General features: G+C 39.9%; 1 protein-coding gene across 2 annotated transcripts in view; it reads right to left on the minus strand.

The window, feature by feature from the left end:
* Positions 1-1,710: 1,710 nt before the first annotated feature.
* The window catches only part of smpd3 (sphingomyelin phosphodiesterase 3), a 108,999-nt gene continuing 93,668 nt past the window's right edge, over positions 1,711-17,041 (minus strand). For both annotated transcript variants that reach the window (XM_006805363.2, XM_087844142.1), the window contains 3 exons: positions 10,353-10,416; positions 9,561-9,729; positions 1,711-4,191 (listed from right to left, as the gene is read on the minus strand). In XM_006805363.2, the coding sequence (XP_006805426.1) occupies positions 4,090-4,191; positions 9,561-9,729; positions 10,353-10,416 (335 nt within the window). In that variant the 3' untranslated portion in view covers positions 1,711-4,089. The remainder of the gene's footprint in view (positions 4,192-9,560; positions 9,730-10,352; positions 10,417-17,041) is intronic.

The raw sequence follows: 17,041 nt of genomic DNA on the forward strand, positions 1-17,041 counted from the left end.
TTTAAAATAAGACGTGTTACACTGTTTGTCTGTCCATTCTTACAAATGAACTGTTCGGCAGTATTCAGATTTGATGCAATAAATACAACAGTTGAAAAATAAAGGTTTATAAATAAATGTTTACATCGGCTAACACAGTACTTCTCCAAACCTTTGATTTATTATACCTCATAGCAGATGCTCACCGTGGCACCTTTCCTTTACTCATATAGTGTATTTACATGACTATTTACCAAGTGCTCTTGGGTGTGTGATGTTCCCCTAAGCAAAGCAGTGATTATTCTCAAATTCACCTGACTTTGTCTCAGAAAAATCAAATAAAAAAGGAACATGGTGAAGCACAGACTTGGTAAAAAGAAGAACGTGTCAGTCATAATAATACCATGAGTAATATAGAGAGTCACATGACAGATGGACTCATACTGTATGCAAAACTGTAAGCTGAACATACATAACAGGATGACTGACAAGTCCTGTGCACACGCACGCACACACATGCACACACATGCACACACACTCACAACAGCAGGATGTAGACTGCTGATACCATGCCTGTAAACATACTATAGTGCACTGGCCACCCCGGGTTATCATTCAGCACAGTTTTTATTCAGAGAAATGCCAGCTTGCACTTTTTAACTGGGGGGAAATACCACATGAAGTTTGCACTGATGCTGAAAGTGATGCTTGAAGTGAAACGTTTCCTCTGAAGTGATTACGAGACAGGTAGAAAGGTCACAAAACTGTCGTAAACATTGTTTACCCTGCAGATCATGGTATACAGACAGCATCTGAAAACTTAACTATCACCGTAAAGCATGTTTTGTTCAGAGATTGAGGTGTTACGGCTCATAGTGACCGATGGCAGTATGGGTGTAGTTCCTGGATTAAACAGATGGTAGAAGATTAATCTGGAGTTTACTGCATTTACTGTTTACAGGTTAGCATGTGTGGTGCTAAACAACAGGTACTGTGGAGAAAATACGAATCTAGCATTTGGATGCAAACTTGATATTAGGGATGCACCGATACCGATACTGGTATCGGGGCCAATACTGTAAAATGTGTGTGTGTAAAAGTTAACCGATACCATGAACCGATACCAACTTATTTCATTAATCAGAGGGTGGCTTGTCATTTCTGTTGTAGTTTTTTAGATTGGCCAGTAGGGGGACATCCTGCCCTAAACAGGCACAGGGTTAGGCGAGTGAGACTGGCAGCTCCAGATAAAAAAGAGAAACTGGAGGCTGCTGTAGCTAGGCTAAACAAAATGTCAGCAGTGTGGACCGGAACAGCCAACTTTAACTCAGGTTTTGGAAAAGCGATGAAAAATGTCAAGAGAAAATCCACGGGCAGTTAAAATAACAGAGGCTCTGACTCATTTTATCGCTCTGGATGACCAGCCAATGCCAGTCATGGAAAACATAGGATTGCACCGTCTTCTCAGCATACTCGAGCTGCGATATGAAATATAATAAATAAACAGAAGAGTTTATTTATTATTCTGAAAGCTCGAGACAGTGCCAATAGTTCAGTGATATTTTGTTAAATTACAATGTGGAGACTCTGCAATAATTTAACAGAAGTGCTTATTTTTCACTTGAAATTTTTTTGTGGTCATTTTTATTAAGATATTATTTATTATCGGCAGAGAATAAAATAACACCTGTCTTCCAATTCATTGCATTTGTGTGTGTGTGTGAGGTAGAAGTATCGGTTTTTGTACTCTGTATCGGCAAGTACTCAGATCCAAGTATCGGTATCGTATCGGTTTGTAAAAATTGGTATCGTTGCATCCCTAATTGATATGACCATTAGCTTGTGATGGCTAATGTTTGCCTATTTTATATTCAAGGTATTTGCTGTATGAATGACAGTTGTAGTTTTCCAAGCAGAACTGTTTAATTTGGCAGCATCTCACTTAAGAATACTGATAGTTTAAAAACTGCTTCCTCGTTTCTTAAAGTTCAGGGTAACAAGGTCACTCGCCCACAGCACTCTGAGTTCACAGCACCACAGCTACATGTCTGGGGGTATTTAAGGACAGTTTGAGTAAGCACATGTCTCTAAACACTTCTCAGAGTTCCAGCTCCTGTTTGATACCATGGTCTGTTTGGCTCTGTTACACACAGAGAGTTGGTGTAATGGCTTTATAATGATTTAGTATTTCAAAATTGTCCAGCCAGTTTCTCCACATTGTAACACAGTACAGCAGAAATCTGAAGGTGCATTTAGGCTGAAGGCAAAGCAGTCGGTGGGAATTTGACTGAATTTGCACAAACAACTTGGGATTTTTTGTTTTTTCATTAAAGAGAAAAAGTCTCACATGGGCTTCCAGTCTGAACAAACCTTCAGTTACGTTTTGTTTTTTCACTTCGACACTTTTAAAAAGAAAAATGAAATCCAGGTAATTATTGAACATTTACTGGCAAATCATTCCCAGGAATTTGTGCTGCAATAAAAACAAACAACAACAACAACAACAAACCAGAACATGTCCTGCTTTTTGAAAATATTGGATACATTGTAACAAAACCAAGGATAGTTTCTGTTATTTAAAGGTATTTGTGAAAAAAGTGAAAAAAAGAAGCGTTTGATGCAATAAAATCTGAATTCTGTGTCTTCCTGGTCTGTGCTAATCTTTGGGACTGTTTTGAACTTTATATTGAGTTTACGTGGCATATTGCACAGCCTGTAGGTGTTTAATATGTTACAGAACAATGAGGTTTTGCAGTTGCGTCGCAATATGGCTGTCAACGTAATAATCCACTGGACAACTTGCTGTGCTAATAACTGGGCTTCATGCTGGAATTTACCGAGTGAACCAAACAGATGCGCTCACAATAAAGTGATGGTTTGCCAACCAGCTACTACCGTTTGTTTGCTAACAAGTTGACAATAACTAGTCTCTCAAAAAGATCGCCGTGTTTCGTGTCGGACACGTGAAGAGGTCCAATTTGGCTGCCAGAGGGTTTGTTACATCCACTGAAAGCCCTCCTTATGTCATGTGTGTAGCTGTGTGCCTGCATTCGGTAAATCCTCTGTACGTGTGTTATTAGCATTAGCATGCACAAATGCCACACAGGTATGTGTCTGAGAGCCAAAATGCCCCTTGAGGCATTCAGACACGTATAAGTATGTGTCAAGCCTTTATATGAATGTTGTAAACTAACACCATTTCCCATCATGCATCAGCAAAGCTTCACCAATGGTTTCACCAAACATGCTGTAGCGTCGCGTCGCATTCAACCGACAACGTTTTCTCTCCAGTTTCATGTCCCTTTAAACAACACCTCTTTATAGAAACATACCATATAATATTAAACAGGCATTTCAACTCCTTATAAAAATTGGTGCGGCCACAATAGAAATTGTACATTGATTTCATCCTTTTAGAAAGACTTGTTGTTTTTTTTAGAAAAGAAAAGACACTTGTTGAGGTTCCTGGGACTGACTGTGAGAGCAGTAAGGTGAATAACTGACCAAGAGCCTTTCAGCAAGGAACACGACACAAAGACACAGACGGTCAGTGTAAAGGCCAGTCTGTAGCTGTACGCTTCTCTCCAATAATGTGTTTGTCCCTTCTGTCCCTGAAGGTAGAATAATAATAACAATAATTATAATTAAAAAAAGAAATCCTACTAACACTACGGCTAAAACAGATCTGATAAAAGGAGTGTGTTTATTGGCTACATGAAACCATTCACTGAAAATAAAACCCTTTGGACTCAGTTCCACAGGGAGCGTTGGAGGAGAGGCCAGGCGATACTCAACAGTCGAGAAGTCGATCTCTTGTGGGTGGTGCTGTATTTAATGTGTGTGACTGAGTGGGTGATTTACCCAGGAAGATGAAAATCTTTCTGGTTTCCTAAACTGAATCCCCCTGCTTATCAGAGTCTCTCAGAGTCTCTCTCCCCTCAGGTGGTCCTCTTCTCTACCTTCATTAATCCTCCTTCGTTCATTCATCCATCTATTTGCTGCCCCATCAATCTTTCCTCGAGCACCTCCATATCTGTAACATCTTCTTCTCATCCTGGCTGTCTGCTCTTCTCCATGGCAGTATTTAAATAAAAAGCTCAGGTGATGAGTCTAAGGCTCCTCTTCCCCAGTGGAAACAGCCAAGCGCATGGCCACAGACAGGTGGTCGGTGAGGCCGGCCAGCTGGGTGACGAAGCTGAACTCCTCGATTTCCTGCAGGATGAAGAGTAGAAGAGAGCATCGTCAGATCACGAAGGCTTCACAAAGCTTGCAGTTAATTCTGCAGCAACTTTCAACGTGAGGGCGGGTTTGGTTTGGAAAGTAAAAGACGTTTCAAATAAAGTCACGTGCATAAACTTTGGCATTGCTGGTTTTCTGTTAAAAGCTTTTCCGTTTAGGAGTGATAGTTAGGAGTGTTGGGAATCAGTGTCTTACAGCCTTGCTTTAGATAAGAGGAAGCACCACTGCACATGACATCTTCAGGCAGCCTACAATATTACCAAAACCAACATCCTCCAGTATAAAGCAAGCATTAGTGTAATCACTGAAATCTTTAGTTAGATGTTAAAAGAGAAATTACTTTAACACAAGCTAATGAGGCAGCTCTCTGCTGCTGCTTTTCAATTTGCTATCAGAACATTTGTTCCTCTCTGATGCGGTTAATTCATTAACCATAAGAGTCCAAAATATCCCACATTTTTATTTATACATTTTACAGAAAGAGGCCATCTAGATTCATCATAGCTGCTTGGTGCTTTTTGAATATGAGGTGCTCCCTCTCCTGAAAAAATAAAATAAAATCAGCTTTATGAATGGTGACATTGTCATGTTGGAGCAGGAAGGGCCTTCCTGCCTGATGCTGTCACTACATGTCACTGGAACTCTGGGGACTTGTCCAAAACCATGATAAACAACTCTGACCAAAAGTATGTGGACTGTAATGTCAATAGAAGGTACTTTCCACAGACAACGACTGCTAACGTAGCTGCAAGTACTACTAAAACCTTTGTCATGACAATCAAAAGGAGTTAATTTAATAATGTTGATATGTTTTATCAATAGTGCCGTTTTAAGATGAGATGTGACAATTTATGAATTTTTTTAATAGTACTTTCTACAATCTAATTGACAGGAAACTTACGTTTCAAAATGAAACATTCTTTTAGTATGGATTTGTATGTTAGTTTACATTTTTATGGCAAAAAAACGAAACATTTTACAAAATATATAAAATTCTTTTTTCTTTTTTTGGTGTCCATCTTCCTAATATTACTTCTAGTATTTTCCCCAATTAAATAGAAATGCTCGGACTTTTGCAACACATTCCTCTGAAGGCTACTTCTTCAAAATGACCTTTTGATCATGCTCTAAAGGCATATTACTCATATACAATGGAGAAGCTGATTTCTGGAAGATTTTATTACAACACATGAAAGGGGAAAAAAGTATTTTTCTTGGCTGCTGACTATGTTTCCTGATTTAAGAAGTGGTTAAAAATATATATCAACATCTCCACAAATAAACCCTCCCATTCACTGAAACTACTTATAAGCAATATTTAGTATGTAAATTAGGTCATACTTTGATATATCGACTCATTTAAAACTTAATTGTCTTCATTAAGGTAATCCACTAATCTCCTTCCGCTAGTTGTGTCTCCACTAAATAATTATTGCAGGACAATTTAAACCTAAGAGCGGAAACATTTTTATCCAAGTATGTTCTTCAAGAAATAATTTAAAGTAACATGAAGAGATGAAGAGAAACAACACAAGATGAAGGTAAACGTAAATAAATGAGACCCTTCAAGTGACGGCAGGTTAGCGACATGCTTGATCAGCTCCACTTAAGGGAAATGATGTTACAGTAACTGTACTTTGACAGAAGGTGGCGTCAGGCGGCTGCCTTCAGAGAGCTGATAGAAAGAGTCAGACAGAGAGATGGAAAGAAAGGAGAGAGGTGTAAATAGTATGATTTGGTTTTCCAATCCTCTCCAGTCCCTCACACAGACAGCCCTGCCCTCATCCCTACTTTTTTTGTTTTTGCTGTGTTTCATTGTTCACCTCTCCAGATTTTAGTCAAACATTCTCCCGTGGTGTGACATAATTTCACTGGCAGCCAGCCCTGCTTCACACGGCTCGGGAAAATGAGGTTTTTAGCTTTGTTGCTAGGAAATTAATCAGAGGAGAATTAAACATATCACCTCCCTGCTGACAAGAAAATGCCACAATTCTGTGCCCCCTGTTACCAAACTCTTTTGTGTTGGTGTTTTAAGCATGTAATATTTGGAGATGCTTTCACACATCCAACGCAGTAGGAACAACGATTTAAAACGTGCTGCCTTTTTTCAGTGAGCGATAAACCCTTTTGACATGCCAGTGAAACTGAATGAACGCTGCATTACCTAAGGAAGGTTTCGCTTTTGTCCACTTAATGGAAGGGTTGCTCTTAGTGTTATTAATCACACCTGTCCTTCTCGTGCTGTGATAAATCTGAATGTCTGCTGTGAAAACGTGCACTGTGTGCTGAGTCTGTGTGCCGTGTAAGGCGTCACATTGTTATTCTCAGCTCCTCGTATAATCAAAACTTTATTGATTCCTGCAGGGAAAAGTGTTGCTCAAGATTATGGAAGTTGTAAAATTATATTAGAAATACAATACTTTGAGGATACAAAAAGCACCCGGGGTACACAGTCCCTACGATATCTGCATGTTCAAATGGTGATCTGTGAAGGGTACCGTTTCTTTCCCCTTTATTTCTTTTCCATGTAACTAAATGTGACGACACTGAAATCTGGGAACACCTTTGTAGTTCTGTATTGGTAAATTTGAATAAAAGTGAAAGACTGGCCTGTGTGTGTGTGTGTGTGCAGAAAGAACATGTTTGCAAGCTAAAGAACACAATCAGAAAGGACTTCCACTGGCGACCTCTCCAGGAGATACCCCACCTCTTGTCTCATGACCAGTGTTGGTCAAGTTACTTGGAAAAAGTAATCAGTAACTAATTACTGATTACTTCCCCAAAAAAGTAATCCCGTTACTTTACTGATTACTTATTTTTCAAAAGTAATTAATTACTTAGTTACTTTTTAAAAACACGATTTACAACCTGAATAGGTGATAAAGTGATAGATCTTTCAGCCCAATTCTACTTTTTCTGCATAATCCATCATACAAAATGTAATCAAATGGAAAAGTCTCTTTTTAAAACTTGTTTTATTAGTTTTAATCTTTTAACTTTATGCATCAAGCAGAAATGTAATTATATGCAACATTCTCTGACTGGAAGACATTAGTTTAACATTTAAACCTATTTTCTACACATTGCAGCACATAAAATAAAATAGTTTTTGTGTGTTTACACTCAGTCTTTCAAATAGATGCAAGTAAAACACAGCAGAAAATAAATAAAGTCAAAGACTCAGCGGTCCTTTTGCTCTATTTTCACCTGTAAAGCAGGTGTGGGGTAGGCGGAGGTTTACCCTGGTGCAGGTGTGCAGCGGTCAGTGGAAGAATCCGCGAGTTTCTCTGTGAGTTTCCCATTACGTCATAGCGCACTCAGTGCTTGTTTGGAAGTTTAGGGGGTTTTTTGCTGTAAAAAGAAGTTTTCTTCTCACGCACAACGGACACTAATGTTTTTGTCACTTTTTATGGAATCAAACCCAAAGTGAGGTCAGTACTTCCACGCTTTAAACGCTGCACGCTCATACTCTCTCTGCACTCGATATATGATCCACTGTTGATCTGCACACAGCTGTCGTCACGAACGTCGCACTCGCTTACGTCACTGTCATGAGACATTCTCGCAAAAAAATCACAGTTTTAGTAACGCAGTAACACAGCGTTCCTACAGGAAAGTAACGGTAATCTAATTACTGTTTTTGCAATAGTAATCCCTTACTTTACTCGTTACTTGAAAAAAGTAATCGGAATACAAGTAACACCCCCACCTCCTGTGACTCCACCTTGGATAAGCGCTTAAGAAAATCGTAGAATGAATGGACTTGGTTTCCCTAGCGCAGCGTTCCCAAACCTTTTCTGCGCCACAGACCAGTTTAATGTCAGACAATATTTTCACGGACCGGCATTTAAGGTGTCGCTGATAAATACAACAAACTAAAATGATACGACCAAGACAGAAACTGTGGTGTTTTGTAAATATAACAATAAACACGAATTCACTGTATAATTGTGTAACTTTATTAGCAGCGTCCTCCTGAAATGCACCAACAACACTGAGAGTAACATCGTCCTCTCTGTCCCTTAATGCTCTCTGGTCGCTATGGTAATGCGTAAATATTTCTTTCAAAATAAGACACAACTAAGCGGTCCATGGCCTGGGGGTTGGGGACCGCTGCCCTAGACAGCAGAGTGAAAGGTTTTGGGTAGCTGGTTAACATTAGCATGTAGCTGATTAGCTTAAAACAAAGTATTGGCTACAGTAGGTTAGCACTGCTTAGCTAGCTAACATCGGTTAGCTCAAAGCAGTGCTGAATGGTAGAGCACCCAAATGAGCTGTTGGAGTTTGAATATAGGAAAGGATGACGTCACTTCATGTCAGTGTTAGCTGCGGGGTTTACGTCTGTGAGCCTGAACTGTCTGAAAGCGCTTGTACACGCGTGATTCAAAGGAATTTCTTGTAGTCTTATCTATATGACATAAATAAATGGGCAGCTGTGAGCACAAAAGTTCACATTTCAGAAACTCACTAATTGACAACACTTTGCATTGACACCATCGTTGAACAATGATTTGCCATCTCTAGTCTGGAATTATGGAAGTCTGGACTTCCATAAAGACTCATAAAACAAATGAAAGGCAGAAAATTAAAATCATATATTTATCTGCTTGTAATATGTTGTTATTACTGCGAATTTGTGGTTGAAGTAATCCCTTCAGAATACAATAAAAATGGCATGTTTTTAATAACGTTTCAATTATGACTTGACCGCTAGCATGACCTCATTTAAATAATGCTTTCAATATAGCCATCTACTCTATGACTGCATTCAAACAACGTAATTAAAATTTAAACTGATTATGGTCAATGGAGCGAATTAGAGGACCTCTTAAAAGCACTTAGATGTCCGGTCAAAAGTTCACACTCATCATGGGAATACATTTCTTAGTATAATATTGGACTTAATTGTATGAATGTTGTTTTTCTGAGGCTGACTGAGTAAACAGCATATATCTTTAAGATTAAAAATAAATAAATACTTTGAGGCTTTGTAAATTACTAAGCATATTGCAAGCTAATTAGTTCAAACACAAATAAAAGGACAGGTGATTAAGAGGTGTTGCCAGTTTTCTAAGGTCTAAAAAAGTGTCACAGTTGGCTGAGGTGACGTTCGGATGGTCAGAAACAATCAGGAAACCAGGTCCAACATCTTCAACCTGACGTTTGTAGCTGTTATCATGGACAAGAATGTGGCTTCTGGATCAAAGTTTTATGGTTTGTTGTGAGGAGTAAAGAGAAGACAGCCGAGTGAAGTACATGTAACACATTTTTTACACAAACTGACAATAAAAATATGAGACTGAGTATTGAGAGCGTCATCCAGCAAGACAGCAAAACCGTACCAGTTTCCAGTCCTGTTGGAGGCCCTCGTCGCTGTAAAGGATGTAGTCAATACGGCGTCCGTTGCCCTTCAGCGGGATTTTCCTTCCCTTCTGACTGCTGGCGGGACACTGGCTTTTACTGGGAGGAAACACCAGGTACTCCTTCCTTCCCTCTTCGTTCTCCATAAGTCTGAAAACAACACACAACATACTGAAGTTTAGATGCTGTGTTGTATCCAAATGCATATAGTTAATTAGAATTCTGTCAAGACCACTATAACCAAAAAGATTATTATTTCAGTCTACAGTCATTTATATTTTGGGATATTGGCTCTGTTCTCCAACCTCTATAGACTTCTGTGTGCATACGTGGAAAGTGAAGAGAGTATTAACGAGACTCCAGAGCAGGCACTGAAGATAAATATGTCAGACGCTGCATGATAACGAGCAGTTGGGGTGGACATGGTTCGCAGGGTATCAGCTGAGCAACGATCAAGTGTGGGTTTGCACTCCCATCATCTAAATCTGCTGAGATTAGGGCTTATCTTGACCTCGTGGCCTGCCTGGTGATGTCATGACGATGCTTCATTGAAACACATGGTTTCCCAAGAAATTATAGTAATTACAGCAAATTGCAAACATGAGCACTGGGTCAGTGGTAATTTCAGAGCTTTAAATCTCAGATATGTTTTGGTACACATATATTATGGGTACACTCGTAAGACTTGGGAGCAGAAGCTAGACCGCTGTGATTTATGATGGACATGCGAATATAAGGAGAGGTAATTCGATTTTTCAGGGGATGAGACTCACTTTTGTAAACTTTCCGGTGAACTGACATCTTCATCATAAAGGCCACTGGGATCCAGCAGAGTACCTGTTTAAAGACACATTACAATGCATTAAAGTGGAGACGTGCACAAGTAGTTTCAGCCTGCATTTCTCTCCTTCCCTCCCCCTCGTTCTCCCTCAGCCTTGTAGTATCAGTCGATGGCTCGGTCTTTTAGCTAGCATCATCACATATTTTCAGAATGGACTACTTAGCACATCCATTCATTCACACTGATGTGTTTACATTAGCAAATAGGATGCAGAAAATGACTTCTATTGTAACCGTTTTCAATTTGACTATGGGACAGCTGAGCAGTCTGTCCAGTCGTCCAGTTTAGCTGCAGAGTTTTTAAAGAATATAGCTTGTGTAATAATGGATTGGATTTAGATAGCGCTTTTTAAGGCACGCAAAGCGCTTTACAATTCCACTATTCATTCACTCTCACATTCATACACTGGTGGAGGCAGCTACAGTTGTAGCCACAGCTGCCCTGGGGCAGACTGACAGAAGCGAGGCTGCCATATCGCGCCATCGGCCCCTCTGGCCAACACCAGTAGGTGGTAGGGTAAAGTGTCTTGCCCAAGGACACAACAGGACAGAGATCGAAGGGATCGAACTGGCGACCTTCCGGTTACAGATGCGCTTCCCAACCCCCTGAGCCACGGTCGCCCAATGTGTGGATGAAAATGCTGTGTAAGCATCCCTTGATGGAGGTGCCTAATAGAGAAAAAAGGTAATTCTCACAGCCAGTCATTTTCATGTTTGATTTTTAGACACTGTCAATGGAAAATTGTACTTAGTAGTCAGTATAATCTTTTAATGATATAAGTTTGTATATGGTAGAATACTGCATGTAATCATTTGTGTTTAGAAGTATATAGTTGGTCGCATATTGAAAGAATGTCTCATCCTAGGAGGTCTGTAACAACGTTGTGTACATTCCAGGGTGTTCTGGCATTCACCCCCACATCCTAGGAGCATGGGAAAGGTCGTACCTTGTTTTATTGTTTTACGGTAGGATTAACGTAGTTATATCTGTTTTAGTCTAAGTGCCTTTTGTTTAAATGAACTGTTGGACCTTCCAGACCAGCAGTTTTAGGGAAGTCATTTATGGGGACACACACACACACACGTACACCTCCACATTTCAATGTATGGAATAAACGCTCACTGAAGTGTATAAATAAAAGACGAGGGCAGTCCTCAGTGCTTAGTCTCTGAGACTCACTCTTGGGGTGTGAGTTCTGAGAGCTGCCCTTGCTAGCAAGAAATTCTATGTGTTTCTCTTCTCTGACTCTCTACTGAAGAAGTGTTTTAGAATATATCTCTTAACAGACACACACACACACACACACACACACACACACACCAATATACCACTTAGAACAAAAGTCATCATATGACCACAAAAAGATTGGATGCTGCTTATTTTTGACTGTGAGGCCTTTCTGTCTTTTTGGTTAGTTTGAGGCATTAAATAATGTGGCTTAGACACGGAGACTACTTAGATACTTAGATTTAGGGAAAAATAAAATACAAACTTCCACAAGATTAAAACATTTTAAAAGGCAAACATCTAATATCTCCACTGTTCTTGGTTTCCATGATAAAGTCCTTGACTACAGTTAACACACCAGCAGAGTGCTTCTGCTTGTGCTTATGGTCCAGGTCAGGTGTTAAATCCTATCAGACTAACCTGGTGAAAACTGCCAGTAAAAGAGCGCCCAGTGCATTGTAATAGAACACCTACATGTCCTGATTAAGCATCATTATGTGAGCAAGGAGTGAGAAAAGGTTCAGGTGGTTCATTTCCATGTTTACTTTAAGTGAGAATGAAAAATGATTTATGCAAAAACATTTTTTTGGAAAGCAGCGCAGAGCTTGCACTTTCTACCCTGATACTGAAGGTATGAAGTTAGCATGACCCACAGGTACATACACTGATGGAGGTCAGGTTTAGAAGGAAAAAAAAGAGGAAAAATAGGATTACCTTTTACTTGCTGGCTGAGCTTTTTTTCCTTCTCTGAATTCATGAAGCATCTCTTTCATGAAATGTGTCAGCAGGAGATTATCAGTGTGCATGATGCTTTTATAAAGTGCACAATGCTCATATGATGGGTTTGCAGAGTCCAAGTTGGAGGGCAACAAAAGCTCTTAATGGAAGGTTAAAATGACACAATGAATTTGAGTTTGTCTCAAATCATTAGACTAGAAAAAGTTTGGAGAGGTACTTAAATACTTTTTTCTACTCTGAGAACTCAAAGTGCTTCCTTACTACATTTTTCTATGACTAAGCAGGTTTAACCTAACAGCCACACACTCATACTCTGATGGATGAGTTAAAGCACCAATCTTAAAATGACTAGTCAGTCTGCTCTTGCTCCTGAGCTGCAGCCTTTGTTCATCTAATTTACCAATTTCAAATGTTATCAGATAATGGGAACCAGCTCAGAAGGTACCCGATAGGCAATTTGGTGGTTTGACCCCTGACTGCTACAGTGTGCGTGCCTAATATCCTTGGTGTCATGTTCCTGGGTCTGTTGACCCAGCGTTTTAAGTTTTAGTTTATTTGGATGTTGTTTATGTTTAAGTTCATTAGATTAGCGAAGTTCATTTGGTTATTAGACTCCTATTAGTTTCCCCTCACCCTTTGTGTTTCATGCCTTATTTCATGTCTTATGTTATCAAGTTTGTATTATCATGTCTGTCTCATGTTTCCTGTTTTATTTTGAAGGAGTCGTGTGCTCTTTGTTCATTGTATTTAGTTTCACTTCCCTTGTCCTGTCATTAGGCTCATGTCAGTCAGCTGTTCCTCCATGTGTTCCCACTTCCCCTAATCACCTCCTGTGTATTTAAGTCCTCTGTTTTCAGTGTGTCATTGTCAGGTCGTCTGTTGTCCACGCCATGTTTCCTATGCTATGCCATGCCATGCCTCGCCTCCCCTCCAAGTTTCTTGTCTAGGTTTTTCTTATTGTTTGTTTAGATTTCCCAGTTTAGGTTTGTGTTAATTTTCCTTCAGTTTGCCCCTTGTTTGTACCTTTTTTACCAGCCATATTAAACGGCTCGCTTTTTGTTAACATTTCAAGTTCTGTTCCCTGTTCCTTGGAGTCTGCGTTTTGGGTCCTTTTGTCAACCCCTACAGTCTGCCCTCACCAGACTGTGACACTTGGACAAGATACTAAACCCCAAGTTGCTCTTCTAGATAGAAAAGATCCAGGTTTAGAAAAAAGTACTGGCATGACTGGGTGTGAATAAAGCTTTGAGTGTTTAAGTAAAGAGGAAATGTGCTATCTAAGAACCAGTCCATTTACCATTCACTGAACAAAAGTTATCACTTCTCTATACATCATCAGCTGGCGCCAATTTCATGTTCATAAAATAATATCCTATTGTAGCTTTAGAAGAAGAATAGTCTCCTTTTATAATCATATCTTTGGTGGAGGGCACTGTGGTTTGTCCCAGTCTTAAACTTTTAATGACAATTTTGTACTTTGATACACAGGACCAAAAATGCACGAGCTACAGGAGTGTCCATTAAGAGATTTTGCACACGATTTTGCACACGCACGCACAAACACATTCTCCAACCACACACCCATATTTTGCTCATTTGCGGTTTATTTCACACCTAAAACGTTTAGTAAACAATTAAGCAAATACAAGTAATCTGCAATAAATTACAGGTAGTAATAAAATAAACTACTAACTCTTTTACGCTACGTCCACACCTACACGGGTATTTTTGAAAATGCAGCTGTTTCGTCCACACGTAAACGCGTTTCGAATCACCGAAAACTGAGATTTTTTTAAAACTCTTTTTTTGCGTTTACGTGTGGACGAGGAATACAAAGTTCGTCACGCAACGTCAAAGGTATGTGCCTTTTTTCACGTCAGGCAGTGCGCCACGTTATTGCTTACATGAGAGGAATTGCAGAATGGCAGATAGAGACGAAATACTGTTACTGTTAATCTGACTATCTTCAGTTTTTACACGCTTACGCAGTTACTGTCCCTCTATTTAGAAAGGCAGAGGCTATTTACGTGTAGTTGTTTATTTTTCCTGTGTAATAATATTCAACATTTTCAAAAAAATGCCTTTCTGTGCAAAATGGGTTTAAAAACATAAACAACTATGGGACAATGTTTGTACGTGATTTGAACCGAGGGAACAAATCGTGGCAGGATCAGCCTGATATTATTACAGAGCTAACATCTCCAAAATGTCAGTAGTTAGTCATTACAACAAGTGTTTGTGAACTAAAAAGCAAGAATCTGGGATACTGTTTGCCCGTGATTTGAAAAGTCCAGCGCATGCTCCTGACGAAGGGAAAACCAATCCTGCAGGGAGACCTACCTTGGCACTTGTGCAGGTGAAACCAAAGGGAAGATTTGCTTCACACTATTTTCTAGTCTTTGGCTTAGAATGAAGTTGGTTTGTAAACATATTCAGCTATGCTTCAGCTCCTGCTTTGCATTTCTGTGGCCGCCCCATGCTAGCAGTGTCCAAGCGCCCCCCCTAGGGGGCGGGCCCCACACTTTGGAAAGGTCTGTGTTAGTGGATTAATGTACTTCTGCTTGTGCTTCTCTTGTGCTTTTCTAGTCTTAATGACCTCTTAAAGGTTTATCTACCTGTGACCAATGAATTGACATTCATCCTCCTGACAGGCGTGTCTCTGGGCACTGGGAGGACATTGGCGCAGCTGAAAATAAACAACCAGACTTCTTGCTAGTTGGTAAATCTCTGTTTTTCATTGTTTTGCCCTTTGTAGACTGAAACTTGTGAGCATGAATCGAATTATTTCAATTAGCTTACATAAAGATGAAAACAGCAAAACACCAGTATCTGAATAAAATCTGGCTCGTGAAAAATATTCATATACAACTGCACCAATGATTCATCTCCACTCTGTGTATTTCATTTGCAGTGACATACTGCAGAAACCATTTCTGCTCACGCTTTATTGATGCGGTTTACACCGCACAGTCCTCCCCCTCACTATGTCAAATAACATCTAGCTTCCAGTATAGCTATTCTAAAGGGTCAGAAACCCTCTCCGCCTTTATAATCCTCAGACTACAATCTACTGTCATAAACCAGTGGAATAAAACAGCAAGAGAGAGAAGCACTCAGAGATGCTTTTGAGAATGAGGATTCAAGGCCGTGGGCTGGATAATGCGTTTAAAATGCTCCGCATGACGAGCGCAGCACTCTGAAGTTACTCCAGTCAATTCATGAGTGTTGGGAGCCCTTATGAAGAGTAGGCGTCTGATGCGCGGACAGTGTTTTTCACAATTCTAAGAGCAGGTTTTAGATTAGTGAAAATAAAGATGGCGGGGTGTCCGGTGGGCATACTCCGCTACACTGCTGCCGTTTTTAGCCAACCCATTCTCACTCGGTCAGAACCTGTAGGTGTTGCCCACTGGGTGCGCTGTTAGCAGCTCGACAGAGTCGGTGGGAGTCCCTCAAAGTCAGAAATAACCACAGAGAGACTTCAAGAAAAAAAGTGCTGCTGACGTCATCAGTACCATGGTAACCAAGGATGCTGAGCACGGCCACTGTGTGGAGTCGGGTTGTTCGTCCTGTACTGGTGCAGAATTTGTCCAGGAGCTCCAACTCCCCATAAGAAATGCCAAAGCTAATGCAACCAAATCTGGCCAAGTCAAACAAAACTTCCACATCTTTTGCTAATCAACTTAACTTAGCTCAAGGAAAGACATGAAGAAGTCAGAAAGAGAGGACTGTGGTACTATATATGTATCTGACAACACTTACACAACGAGGCTGTTGATGTGGATCCTCGAGATAGACAAGAAAACACATCGTATTCGCCGCTGTTGCACCCTACCTCTGGAATAACCTCCCCCTAGCTATTCAGGCGTCAATTAAATCTCGATTAAAAACTTATTTGTTTAGCCTTGCTTTCCCCGCCTCCTAGAGCCCACATTTTTAGTGTACTGGAACTTATCTTTATCACTTTGTTAATGTTTATGATGTTTTAACCTTCAGCATTGTGTGTAGACTTCACTAGTTCCTACTATGTCTGGTGTATTATTGGTTAGTTATGTCACCCGCCTGTTAGTATATTTTATTTGTATTTTGTGCTTTATATTTGTATTTATTATTGCTCTTAACTCATTCTGTGAAGCACTTTGGCATACCTGTGGTTTTTTAAATGTGCTATATAAATAAAATTGTATTGTGTTGTATTGTATGTACTAAGGCTACTCCGGGCTGTTTAAACATGGACTAAAATATAATTTCACTGCCAAGGCTGGAGTTAAAAACGGGAGGGTGCAGCCAGTCTCAACAGTAAAATGAAACATAATCTTGCTAACCCTTCTGTCAACTCACATTTTCTTTTCCTGCTACAGAGATGATCCGCTTTAACTCTTGCTTTTATTATCATCATTCAAGTCAAATAAATTCATGAGACTATACTATACAGTGGTTTGGCAATACAGTCAAAATGAGCACATAGCCAATGCAAACAGAGTTAGATTACAGCCTTCGCTTCACTTTGGTTACTTTAATGCAGCTCATAGCAGATTTTAACAAAGCAGCATGAGATTGTTTGCCTGAGGCATTAAACAGTCGCTGAAAGTTCAAAACAAATCAGTGTATTAGTGAGTTGTGACATTAGAGGCAAGCAGAACTGATAACTGAACAACT

This window comes from Neolamprologus brichardi, chromosome 7 (assembly GCF_056152115.1).
Source record: "Neolamprologus brichardi isolate AB-2024 chromosome 7, ASM5615211v1, whole genome shotgun sequence".
NCBI classification, from domain to species: domain Eukaryota; kingdom Metazoa; phylum Chordata; class Actinopteri; order Cichliformes; family Cichlidae; genus Neolamprologus; species Neolamprologus brichardi.